The following is a 13,610-nucleotide window of genomic DNA, read 5'->3' as shown; positions in this document are numbered from 1 at the left end:
TCTCTGTCCCTGTGATCATTCCTCCTGGCTGGGATCCCAGCTCTGCCTGCCCCAAGCCCCCCACAGACATGCTGAGCTGCAGCTGGGGCACCTCACAGCCTTCACCATGCCAAGCCCAAGAAGACAGCTCCTGGGAGGGTCTCTCATCCCGAAGCCAAAGTGCAGACAAACAGCTCAGACCCCGTCATCCCTGCTGAAATGGGCTGCAAGGGTGACAACATGTGATGCCAGAGAGTAAGTCAGAGGCTGGCTGGGCTGGGAAAGCACTGTATAGCTCAGCAGGGAGGAAATGACGAGTGCTGTGTCAGAGCCTCGTAAACAAGCATGACTTCATGCTTGTCCCGCACACACCCCTCTGAGGTCATGCAGACCCCGCCTGTCCCCTGGGCCTGCTGCACACAGGCCCTGACACCACGGGGCTGCGCACTTTTGGGGGTGGGCCTGTGGCTTGTGCAAGGATCGTAGGAATGTGGGCCGCTCTGAGACGACACACTGGCCCTGCCCCATGAACTGTGGAAGTACCAGTCACTTCTCTGTGCCAAGTCTTGGCCTGAGTACCAGGGACACAGGAGGTAGCCCTTGTCCCTGGCTTTCAGGGCCTGGTGCAGAACTCAGCTTTGTAACTATCTTATCACAATACAGAGTGGGCGGCTGGTGGGACAACCCAGCCATGTCCAAGGCCCTGGGGACGCCCAGCAGAAAGAAGGAGTTCTTCTCCCCAGGGGTCAAAGAAAGCTTCTGGGAGGAGGAAACTTTTCAGCTGTGTCTTGAAGGAGCTTGCCAGAGAAAGCCCAGGAAAAGGACTCAAGAGGGGAGGTCAGAGAAGGCTGCTAGAAGGGGGAGGGCAGGTGCAGGGGCTGGAGGACTGCTGCTTCCTGCCTTCCGCCTCCCAGAGAGGCCCCAGGAGCCTCACAGATTCAGTGCAGTTGAGCATGCCTGGTTTCCTGCCCCCACACGCTCCAGAGCAAGCAGATGTAGGGATGACAAGCGCCGCCCTCCCTTTTGCTTCCTATGATGGGGACACCCCTTACCCCCAGGCAGGCCCCTGAGCCCCAGTGGTCCTGACTGGTAGAAAGGCCTCTGTGAGACCTCTGACTGCACCACCCAGAGCCCCCAGATTGCAGAGCTCCCGCAGCCACCCCTCCCCCCATGGCTGTAATTTCCAGGTGCTTCCCACCCTGACTGTTCTTTCCCAGTCAGGGGGCAGGCAACCAGCATCTCCTGGGTCGGGGTCAGGCCCCGATGTGGCTTCAGGTTCCCTGCCTGGGTATGAAGGAGGAGGGTGAGTACCTGGCAGTGTAGCCCCTACTCTGGGCCTCCCCTGCCACCCCTCACCTCACTCCCAGTCATCCTGCTCATGTCCACAGCTGGCTGGCAGGGAGAGTGACTTCCCCCATGCAGGACTGGGGACAGTACCTGCTTGGGGCCACAGCTGGGATATGGTGGAGCTGGGGCTAGAACTCAGAATCTGGCCTGGGAAGGCCCCAGTCTGGCTTGGCCTGCCTGGCACTCTAGGAGCATCACCTGGCAGCCTATGCCATGCAGTTAGCAGGTCCAGACACAGCTGCGTGCCAGAGGAGCAAGAAGCTGGGCCTGTGGCTGACCAGGGAGGGGAGCGAGGCCCTTGTCTGAAGGGGTGTCTGCTGCCTGGCTTTAGCCACCTGTGGTTTTGTGGGGCTGCAGTTCACAGGTGGCAGGCCACAGTCCCCTTCCACCTTTAAAGAGACGCTGGAAATTCAGATTTTAGGCAAATCTCTTCTGATATTAAAATGTTGGCAATCAGTTTAAAACGTTAAGTTGCTCTGTGAGGACCAGGTAACACAAATCTATGGGCTAGAGTGGCCTCCAGTGACCGTTACACCCTCTGAATCATGCAGCCTTTCATTAAAATGTTGCACCCAATTTATAAATGAGGCTACTCAGGCCCAGAGACCTGCGTGACTGCCCCCATGGGGATCCAGGTCTATACATTCTACCCCACATGTTGGTCCCCTTCCCAGTCTGGCTGCCTCGCTGAGGGTTTGATGGTGGCCGCAAACCAAACAGCTGCAGCTGCTGCTGCCCCCGCTTGGTGCATGATACAGAGGACCTTGTCAGAGTCCTGCCAACAATAGACACCTGGAAAGGGGCTTCCAAAGGCCAGGCCTGGCACTCGGAACAGTCTGCAGGCCCTGGGCCTGCCCCAGGGATCCCGTCAAGGCTGACATGACAGCAATGGGACCCACAGCCTGGACCTGTCTCAAGGAGGCTGCCAGGATCACCTTTTGGGGCCTTTCCTATCTGTTGCTCCTGACGCAGCAGGGAAGGGTCCTGAGGAGTCCAAGGCCATAGTGTCCCAAGCTGAGCTGTGGCAGCCTCTTGGGACTGAAAGTGCACCTCTTGCCACTTCCCTTGGAGCAATTTTTGTGCTTCTGGCTGGAATCAGGTGAACAGTTCTGCCTCCTCCTCATGTCATCATCACTGAAATCTGGAGCACTCGTGTTTACATATCACTCATGGTGTGCTATGAACAGAGCTAAGCACCTCTCCTGCACCATTTCACACATTCCTAGCTACGGTCCTCTGAGAGAGGTATCATTTTTGCTTTTGTTATACGGATGGGCTGACATTGCCTGTGGCAATACTGGAATTTAATGGCAGAATCAATACTGGGACCCAGACCTATCTAGTCTCAGAGTCCTTGCTTATTAATAGTATGTGTCTTCCCTCCCACACAGTCCTGGGTTCAAGTCCCTGCCCCAACTGTCACTCTGTACCCCTGAGCCTTGGTTTCCTCCTCTGTACATAGGCTAGCAATCCCCATGTGCAAGTTTGTTATCAAGCTGTGAGCAAAGAATTAACACAGCAGGTCTAGTTGCTCAATCCTTATATGTCTTTGGGGGAGCCTAGAATCAAGAGTGACCCTTGGCCAATTCCTGGGAATGTGGCCCTCAGAATCTTCTTTTTGCTACTGATTGATGATGTTGTGTATGCCTGGATCAATGGGGCACTGCTGAAAAGTACCATCCAGGATTTTTCTGTGCAAGCATCAAGACAGCTGATGTATTGGGTGGGCCAAAATATTTGTTCGTTTTTTCCCGTTAGATGGCTCTAGCAGCACTTAGTTGTCTTTAACTTCAATCGAAACAATTTTGTTAGATTGTATGTGAAAGCTGTCATATCAGCATGCATTTACAAAAGACATCAAAATAGGTGAAGTTTTGTCTAGCCATTTTAATATTGAAGATGGAAGAAAAAAAGCAACATTTTCAGCATATTGTGTTTTATTATTTCAAGAAAGGTAAAAATGCAACTGAAATGCACAAAAAAGATTTGTGCAGTGTATGGAGAAGGTGCTGTGACTGATCGAACACGGTTTGCGAAGTTTCGTGCTGGAGATTTCTCGCTGGACGATGCTCCACAGTTGGGTAGACCAGTTAAAGTTGATAGCGATCAAATCGAAACAAAAATTGAAAACAATCAATGTTATGCCACTTGGGAGATAGCCGACATACTCAAAATATCCAAATCAAGCGCTGAAAATCATTCACGCAAGTTTGGTTACGTTTAATCGCTTTGATGTTTGGGTTCCACATAAGTTAAGTGAATAAAACCTTCTTGCCTGTATTTCCACATACGATTCTCCACTTAAACGTAATGAAAACGTTCCATTTTTAAAACAAATTGTGACAGGTGATGAAAAGTGGATACTCTATAACCATGTGGAATGGAAAAGATCGTGGGGCAAGCAAAATGAACTACCACCAGCCACACCAAAGGCCGGTCTTCATCCAAAGAAGGTGATGTGTGTGTGGTGGGATTGGAAGGGAGTCCTCTATTATGAGCTCCTTCTGGAAAACCAAACAATTAATTCCAACAAGTACTGCTCCCAATTAGACCAACTGAAAGCAGCACTCGACGAAAAGCGTCCAGAATTAGTCAACAGAAAACCCATAAACTTCCATGAGGATAATGCAAGACTGCACGTTTCTTTGATGACCAGGCAAAAACTGTTACAGCTTGGCTGGGAAGTTCTGATTCATCGGCCGTATTCACTAGACGTTGCACCTTCGGATTTCCATTGACTTCAGTCTTTACAGAATTCTCTTAATGGAAAAAATGTCAATTCCCTGGAAGACAGTAAAAGGCACCTGGAACGGTTCTTTGCTCAAAATGATAAAAAGTTTTGGGAAGATGGAATTATGAAGTTGCCTGAAAACTGGCAGAAGGTAGTGGAACAAAACGGTGAATATGTTGTTCAATAAAGTTCTTGGTGAAAATGAAAAATGGGTCCTTTATTTTTACTTAAAAAACCGAAGGCACTTTTTGGCCCATCCAATATCTGGTTTCTTCTCTGGGATCCTGAGTTTTGGTTGCCAGAGCAGGATGTGCCTATGTGACCAGCTCTCTGTAAGAGCCTGGATCTGGAGACTTGAATGGGCTTCTCTGGGCAGAGATACTTCACACAGGTCCCTGTAGTTCTCTGCTACAGAGAAAAGTGTGTCCTATGTGGCCCCAGTGGGGGAAGGACTTGGAAGCCTGAGCCTGACCTTCCTGGACCTTATCTGATGCACATCTTTTTCTTTTTTGCTTTTACTTTGTGTCCTTTTCTGTAATAAACCTAGACATGTATATAACCTGGTATTGAGTCTTGTGAGTTCTAGGATGGTCTTGAGACCCCTGAAAACAGAAGCTCAGAGGGAAGTTATGTAAAGTGTCACCCATGGCTGGAACATAGAGACGGCCTCAGCAATGGTGGCCGGAATGACCACTTCTGGGACTTCAGCCTGTTTCCAACTTTTCTGTTGACTTCATCCTCTCCTCTGACCACTGGTGGGGTTTGACCTTGACCCTCAGCTCTGCTCTTTGCTTTCCTAACTGGATTTAGCATTCACTCCCCCATGACTTCTTCAGAGATTCCACCAGAACATCCCAGATCAGGGCTGGGCCCTGTCCCTGGCTGGGGGTACAAAGTGAAGATGGTGACCCATGACCTGATGGGTAAGGTCAGTCAGTTCCACAGCCCAGCCTACCCCTGAGAGGTGATAAGTTACATTGTCCAGGCAGGAGAGCAGACCTGCAAGGGAAGGGAAGGGTCCAGAAGGCTATAAGATTTGAATGAAGCTCTTCCCTTTGCACGTGCTGAGGCCATGTCTTTTCATGGTCTCCTGGGGCCAATGCTAAGACACTGCTTCCCTGTCCCAGAAAGGGTCAGTGTAACTGGTTTAGTTCTATGGTGCCAGAGTGCAGGAAACGGAATCAGGCCCTGGGAGGGTGGGGCAGGTCTGAAACCTGTGGAAGAAAGGAAAAAGTATGTGGACAGACAGTAAATATTGTTGAATGAATGAATGGTGTTAAAGCCCACCAGTCAAAGACCACCAGGAATACACAGTCATAGACGGTCTACAGCAAAGGGAGAGCACACATTCTAAAAGGACCGTGGGAGCTGGGAGGGACTTGTAGAACGTGGGCTTGTGCTGGATGATTCTAAGGAGCATTTTGGGGAACACAGATCAGCTCTAGATTGGATGCAGGGGCATTTTGGCGATTCTGAATAACATTTATTTAGGAGATAGGAGGAACAAAGAAGTTTAGAATTGTCATTAGTAAAGAAGCAGTAGTCACTCAGGGATCCCAGGAGAGGGACGGTTGGTATTTGTGTGGTTGTGTGATTTTCTCTGTCTAGTTCCACCATGTTCATGGGGTGGCCTTGCCTGATTATTGTTGTATTCTACAGAGGTTGTTTGTATTCAGTTGGGAACAATATAGCCTCTGTGGCAGCTGCCAGCTGCCGGGCCATTTTTCATGTTCTTGGTGTGTCATCCAAGTGATTCCATATTTTCCTCTTCTCTGGGGCTACCTTTCTCCACCTCCTTTAGTTTCTAGGTGAAATAACCTAGGATGGTCCCTGCTGGCATATTTCTGAGAATTCTTAGGAGGTATGGACTCATTTTGGAAATCGGTGGCCCACAATGTATCACACTTCTCAGCGTGCATATCTTGTGCAGTCCATTTCCTCAGAATGTGGGCTGAGCCTGTGACTTGTTTTTTGTTTTTTTTGTTTTTTTTAAGAAAAGGAATTTATTATTTACACCACTGAAATAGTCCCCCGTAAGAACAATACATACCATGTTTATTTGAAAGAATCAGATTCCTTTCAAATAGAAGAACTGTATAAAGCAATATTGTCAACACAAAACAGTGATCACATTACATATCTGCAGGCATAAGCATTGCAAATAAATTTTTTAAAAAATCTTATGGCTAGATATTTTCACTGCAACACAGTGTTTGCACTTAGAGAAGACAGAGCTGGAACAGAACAAAAACTTTTTGTTCATGCTTTTTAGGACTGAACCAGTGATACGTCCCATTTTAAAATGTACTGCCTTTAACTTCTTTTAGGACAACGGTTTTAGGCAGGAGTGCTTCTACTTGGCCACCACAAAGAAACACACTCTTGTTCCTTAGTTTCATTCCTCAATCTCATGTTTTCTATTTGTCACACTATGACATATCTGTATCAGAGCAGACGTTTTCCAGTTTTACTCAAAGAACACTGACACACATACACACCAAACTGAGACAGCTCAGAATTTAGAGATGTAAGTAGTGGAGTAATAAGAGAAATTGTGTTTATGACAAAGGAATAAGAAAAACTCTCGGTGGTTTTAAGCATACTAAACTAGGTTCCTTACTAAAAACTTTTCTTTTTTTGGTTTTAAAAACAGTAGTTTCAAGGTGGGTTTGGGCTTAGACAACAACACAGTGAGACAAAAACACAAGACATACTTATTTCCAAAGTCACAAAATGACCTTGTTAAGCATACATTTTTGTCCACTTTGTGTGTGTGTGTGGGGAATAAAATTTAGTACTCTATGCTGGAGAAAATATTTTTCAAGAGTTACAGTATATTCATACAGGGGGAAAAAGGTGTGTTTTTTTTTTTGGCGTATTGCTATGATCTTCAAAAAATATAAAACTAAATTTACAAAAAACTGGAAGACCAAGTATAAGCAGTCTGATATTTGCTGCAGTGTCCAGCACTATCATAATGATCTTTAGCATAAAAGCAAAAAGAAGTTCATGGATCTCAAGTATCTTCAATAACTGCCAGTATAGCTTGTAACTACTGTCCTTGCTTCTTTGAGAGATACCTTTCCCAATATTTGTGATTTAGGTCCAAAAAGTCATCTAACTTTGCTATTTCCTTGAGGTACTGGGTTAATTTTAAAAGTTCTTTGTCTTTATCTCGATTTAGGTGTGCTTTCATAAAAGGTCTTATCTTTAGTCCATTCTGTGCGTTCATTAGAAAATTTCTTCCTATGTCATCAAACATGATGGTGTTTTTTTTGCTGTAAAACTCTGAAAACTTTCCCCATATAACACCAAGAGGCTTTACATCTGTCAATCCTCTCCTTGGAGTGTGCACTATTATCATAGCAGCACTGTCCAACATGAAGGTAACCTTGTAATTTGCATTTGTACTCACTCCCAGCTCTTTCATTTTAGCTTCAATCCACTTCATATTTGTTGCAGACCAAATAACAATGTCCTAATCCTCATATGCAAATGTTAGGAATTCATGAAGATATGGCCGCATTAATTCTACCCCAGTCTCTGCACAAGACCTATGGTCAAATAATGTATAATCAACATCTAGTACCAAAAGTTTTTTCCCTTCCCTGGGAGGATTCAAAATTTCCACTTTGTACTCTTTTACTCTGCGGGAAATTTTCAGTAGGTTTTCCTCCCTATTTTCTACTTCAACTACTTCATCTTCAATATCAAAGTTGTTAATAACATCATCATTGTCAGGAGGTGGACCTAAGACATCTTCCAAGCTCTCCTCACGAGTTCCCATCATCATGATTTTAGTATTTGGTTTCAGTTTGAGAGCTCCAAGCTTAACATCATTTTCTGCAGGTTTGCCTTTGAGTCCAAGTAACTTCTGGCGTTCTGGTAGCACTCCCGTAAGGGTCTTGAGAAACTGTTTGAGATCTAGCACAGTATCATCTTCTGAAAGTGTGGTCACTGAATATTCCTGTCCACCCCATTTTACAATGATAGGAAGAGCCATCCTTGAAACATACGATGAGGCAGCTTTTGTTCAGAAAAAGATACCTGGAGCGCGGCGGAACCGGCAGCAGTGCTGTGACTTGTTTTAACAAACAGAATAAATCAGAAGTGACTCTGGGCCAGTGACAGTCCTGAGTCTGAAGAAGGCCTTTCCACTTTTGCACTCTTGAGAGCTGGATGTAAGAAGTCCGGCTTTCCTGCTGGAAAGCCTAGTGGGAAAGACCACATGGAGGGAAGGAGGAGGAACAAGGAACCAGACAACAGTGAGAATGGAGGCTTCAGAAGTATGACTGCAGCTGAGCCACACCTGCCAGTTCCTGGCAATTTGAGCCATACTAACTGAAGCCCCATCAGATGAATGAAGAAGCCATCCTGAATATTTGGCCTCAGCAGACATCATGTGGAACTGTGCTCTGTCTGAACTCCTGATCCTCGTGGCGTTTATTTTCCTTTGATGAAGGTGTGGGAACAATATTTTGCTGTATCTTAACATTCTCTTAACTTTCTCTTACTCTACCATAAGAAATGGTGGAAATGCAGTGATGGATTGTAGCTGGCTCTGGCCTCAGATATGGAGACTGTGAGGAATAGTGCATTCTACAACAAACAGGTGAATACATGCCCCAACTAAGCACAGCCCTGCTTGGCCTTAGGTGTCAGTTGCCAGGCGGAAATGAGGACCACGGCTGCCCAGCTTTCAATTTGTCAAGAGAGGTTAGCAATTTCAGTGCATGTGAAATCTCCCAAGTTTTAAATTCTGACTCAAAATGTTTTTTAAACTCTGTGTATATACCCTTCCTCCAAAGGCAAAAAAAAAAAAAAAGGAAAATCTACCTGCAGGTTGATTTTGGTTTGTGGTTTATCATTTTGTAACCTCTCATCTAGAGCAATGCTTCTTAACACTTTTACTATTAGAAAGTATTTTCATTTAAAAAAAATCAAGCATTTCATACTCCTTGAGTAGTAGGAGCTCTTAGTTTTTTGTTGCCGTGTAACAAATGAGCCCAAAGCTTAGTGGCTTAAAACAATATTTATTTATTATCTCACAGTTACTGTGGGTCAGGAATCAGGTGTGGCTTATCTGGTGTCACTGACTCAGGGATACTTACAAAGTTGTGGTCAAGGTGTCTGAAGGCTTGACTGGGGAAGGATCCACTTCCAAGCTCACGCATATGGTTTTTGGCAGAACTTGTGGGCTGTTAGACTGAGGGCCTCAGTTTCTCACTGGCTGTTGGCCTGAGGCCATCCTCAGCTCCTTACCACATTGGCCTCTTCATAGGGCAGCTCACAACACGGCAGCTGGCTTCACCAAAGAGAGCAATAGAGAAAAAAGTGCCAGCGAAAGAGAGTGTGTGAGCAAGATGATGTCACCTTCTTTTACAGCCTGATCGCAGAAATGACATGCATCACTTTTGCTGTGTTCTATTTTTTAGGAGCATATCACCATGACCAGCCCTCCCATGAAGTGAGCTACAGGACTGTGCTCACACCCAAATTCACCAGGCAGAGACGAGAACCAAAAGTGACAGTGACCTCCAGTCACTGCAGATCCAGAGAAGGGCCAGAGCTTGCTCCCACAGCCGTTGTTGTGGGGTAGAGGCTGATGTCTCAAAGCACCCTGCCTCTTGGGGGCTAGCCAGCCACCATCACTGGGATTCAACCCAAGGTCTCTTCTGGCAAGGTGGAAGCAAGTGATTATCACAACACAACAGCTATATAGTTGACCCTTGAACAATGCAGGGGTTAGGGGCCCAGTGGAAAACTGGCTTATAATTTTATAGCTGGCCCTTTGTATCCAAGGTTCCACAGCTGTGGATTCCACCAACTGCAGATTGGTACATATTTGCTGAAAAAATCCAGGTATAAATGGACCTGTGCAGTTCAAACCCATGTTGTTCAAGGGTTAACGGTAGTGGGGTGGGGGATGGGAGGGCACACCCACACACTTTCAGAGTAAGTACAAATTAAGGCAACGTTTTTGGACGTCAAAACGTATTAAGAGATTTAAACCTACCCATTGCCTTGTTATCTCCCCTTCTCTGAGACTCAAGCATGAGGACAAATCAGAAAATCACACAACATTCATTTTAAATGATCTCACTTCTGTTTATAAATAAATGTATATGATATTTAAGTATATTCATATGATTATCTCTAGGAGGTAAAATTATATGCAAATTTAATTTTTATCTGCATACACTATGATGAAAATGAGTTACTTTTGTACTAAGAAATTATTTTACAAACACATATGTAGATTGTAGCAGTTTATTATTTAAAAACCACACATTAGAAGCATTTAAAATATTCAAGACTTGGGTTAAGTAATTATGATATAGCCATACAATAAACCTTTACGTGGTCATTAAAATTGTGCTTGCAAAAATTTTTTAAAAAGTTTTTAGCAGCACAGAAAAAATTTTTAAAGTTTTTAACAACACAGGGAAATCCTTATAAAATAAAAAGTTAGGTATAATTTCATTTACACATTAAAATTTGGCTCCAATTGCAATGTGTGGAGGGTGGGGGTTTTCCCTACACTACCAAGCAATTCTCCGACAGCAACTGGCTGTCCTATAATTCAATTCAATTCTGAAACTATCTACCTGGAAATAGATTCCACAGGTTAAGAGCTCAGTCCCTCCAAACTACCCTCTGCTTCAGACTCCAGTTCCCAGTCTAGGTTGTTACCGGTACTTCTGACTGATTGGCTGCCATGCCAGTTGTTGCCATGACCCCCTCCTTGGGCTGGATTAATTTGCTAGAAGGGCTCACAGAACTCAGGAATCTTGTTTACTCACTAGACTACCAGTTTATTACAAAGGATTTTAAAAGATACAAATCAACAGCCAATGAAGAGATACACAGGGGAGGTCCCAAATGAAGGAGCTTCTGTCTCCATATAATTCAGCAGGGTCACGCAGGAAAGTGTTCTGGTTCACTAACCTGGAAATTCTCCAAACCCCCTCACCTTTTGGGTTTTTATGAAGGCATCATTACATAGGCATAGTTGATTAAACATTGGCTACTGGTGACTGATTCAACCTTCAGTCCCTCTTCCCTCCCTGGAAATCAGGAGTTGGGACTTAAAGTTCCAGTCCTCTTCCAGTTGGTTCCCTGGGCAACCAGCCCCCATCCTTAGGTGCTTTCCAAAAGTCACCTCATTAACATAAACACAGTTGAGATGGAAAGGTACTTGTTATGAATAACAGGAAACCCATTTCAGCTTTATGAATCTGTTTTCAGGAACTGAGGACCAGAAGTCAAATATTTTAACAAAAGATGCTCCCATTGCTTTTATCATTCAGAAAATTCCAAGGGCTTTGGGAGCTGTGAGTCAGGAACCATGGACAAATATACTTTGATCATCATCTGAATGACCAAATACATATTTCTTGTAAATCACAGTACTGAACATATGAAGTCAGCTGTACTCAATTTACGTAATCAAATCAACACAATTAAGGCCACAAATACCAATGTCTGGCATGCAGTACACACTCTACCAGTATTGTGTCAATTAATCCGTTTCTCCAGCCAAATCAATTAACTGGTCTGGGCAATTGATTTGTGGGGGGCTGGATTTGACTGGGGGAGGCTGATTGGGTCATCTGATTGGGGTTTGAAATGCCAATTTGTTAGATTACCTGGATTTGATTGTCTTTGTTTGAATATTTTGAGTGATTCATGCAAATTGTGGTTAGACAGGAATGTTAGTTTATATGTGCCTAGGAACATACACTGAAAGAAATCCACCAAAGGGTAATAGTGGTTATCTCTGGATGATGAGATTATGATAATTATATTTTATTTTTTATACTTGTCATAGATACTATTTTGTTCCTACTTTTTTACTCTCTTTGGCCTGTGAAATGTCTCTGCCCATTGACCGTGACTCTACAGTGCCTCCCTCTAGGACAAGCATACTACCCAGCCCCACTGACATTGAACATGACATTGACTTGTTCAGCCAATGGAGTGTGGGCACAAGTGACTTGTACAATGTCAGAGTAGAAACTTTAAAAGCCATTGTGTGGTTTGGCCAGATCTGTTTTTCTTGCTATGAGAACAGCATGTCCCAATGGGACTGATCCTTCGGCCTGTATCCTGGAGTGAAGATACATAGAACAGAGCCTGCTGACCCACTGCCAACATAAAACATGAGTGAGAAATACTGATAAATCTTTGTTGCTGTAAGCTACTGAGATCTGGGGGATCATTTGTTACTGTAGCATATCTCGGTGAAAGCTGACTAATTCTTTCTACAAGTAATATGCATGAGATTTATAATCAGTTTCTAAAGTTATTAAAATACATATTACTCTCTAGGTATTTAGTGTTTTATTCTAAATCTTTTTATCTGTCCAGAGTCTGTGTTATGAAAACAAGCCTTGGATAGTCTCACTGAATTAGAGTTTGATTGACCACAGGGGTCTGAAATTTATCTGAGAATAATTCAAGTAAAATAAAAGTTGTTCTGAGACCTTCTGCCAGCCTGACCCTACGAGGGTGCTCAGAAGGAGTCTGCTGGCCCCGAGTGGAGCTGAAGATGGTCAAGAAGCAAGACGTAGGTATTAGAGGTTGGCATTATTTCTGCTTGCCCAGTACCCTCCCCACTTCTGGTAATTATGCCCTTGTTTTTCCACAGGGAAGCAGCCCTCCTCTACAGTCAGCCCAGGAGGTCTGATGGGCTGACCCACTTCCCCCACTTCAGGGCTGAGTGTGTAACCTAGACCTGGCCAACCAGAGCAGTGAGACCTCCTGGCCTTGGCAACTGGCTCAGGGAGTCATATAGCCCTCAGCAACCTGTAATACTATGTGTTTAAAAACCACTTTATTCTCCTCCTGTGCCAGCTCTGGCCAGTGGAATACGGGCAGAAGTGATGGATGCCACTTTTAGGCCTGCACCCTAACACATCTCTCACATGGGATAGTCTCTCTTTTGCCTTTCCCTGATAACCATAAAACCTCACATGGAAAATGGTCACAAAATGGGAGGAGCCTGGACACCTTGGTGACTTAGAGCAAAGCCCCCATCCCTCAAACATGTTGGACTGTCATATGAATAAGGAGTAAGTGACTTCAGGATTTACATGTTACCATGGCAAAGTCTAGCCTACTCTGACAAACGTATGACCCAAACCCAGGCCAGACTAATTAGAGTCAGCTCTAAGGACTCTAGTTTGGAAAGAGTTACTCTCTTTTTCCTGGAATTGCTAAGCTACTATAGGATCTAAACCTGGAATGCTAAGCCCATCATTCATTCATTCCACAAGTTTTTCTTGAACCCCCAAAATACTCCTGGCACCAGTCTAGTCTCACAGGCCAGGGCTACACAGTGGGGAACAGCAAGTCTGAGAATGAGGCTAACAGAAAAAAGCCAAGCTGAGAAACAGAGCATTGATTTAGACTGCTGGATCCACCCATATCTGTAACTACTTGCACTCTTTTTCTTAAACCATTTTGAGTGGGGTTTCTGACACTTGCATGTAATAAGTCATAACTAATTCAAGGGTAGTCCTGAAATGAAAGCAATGTCACAGGTCTGTGT

The 13,610-nt window shown here is 44.7% G+C and overlaps 1 protein-coding gene across 1 annotated transcript; it reads right to left on the bottom strand.

The window, feature by feature from the left end:
* Window positions 1-6,937: 6,937 nt before the first annotated feature.
* LOC132363955 (ubiquitin-like domain-containing CTD phosphatase 1) lies at window positions 6,938-8,126 on the bottom strand. The gene is given in 1 exon segment (XM_059919685.1): window positions 6,938-8,126. A coding segment is annotated over 1 exon segment (951 nt). The 5' UTR covers window positions 8,061-8,126; the 3' UTR covers window positions 6,938-7,109.
* Window positions 8,127-13,610: the final 5,484 nt, after the last annotated feature.

This window comes from Balaenoptera ricei, chromosome 3 (genome assembly GCF_028023285.1).
Source record: "Balaenoptera ricei isolate mBalRic1 chromosome 3, mBalRic1.hap2, whole genome shotgun sequence".
Classification (NCBI taxonomy): domain Eukaryota; kingdom Metazoa; phylum Chordata; class Mammalia; order Artiodactyla; family Balaenopteridae; genus Balaenoptera; species Balaenoptera ricei.
The sequence above is the reverse complement of the archived record's forward strand: the minus strand, read 5'-3'. Positions and strand labels throughout refer to the sequence as shown.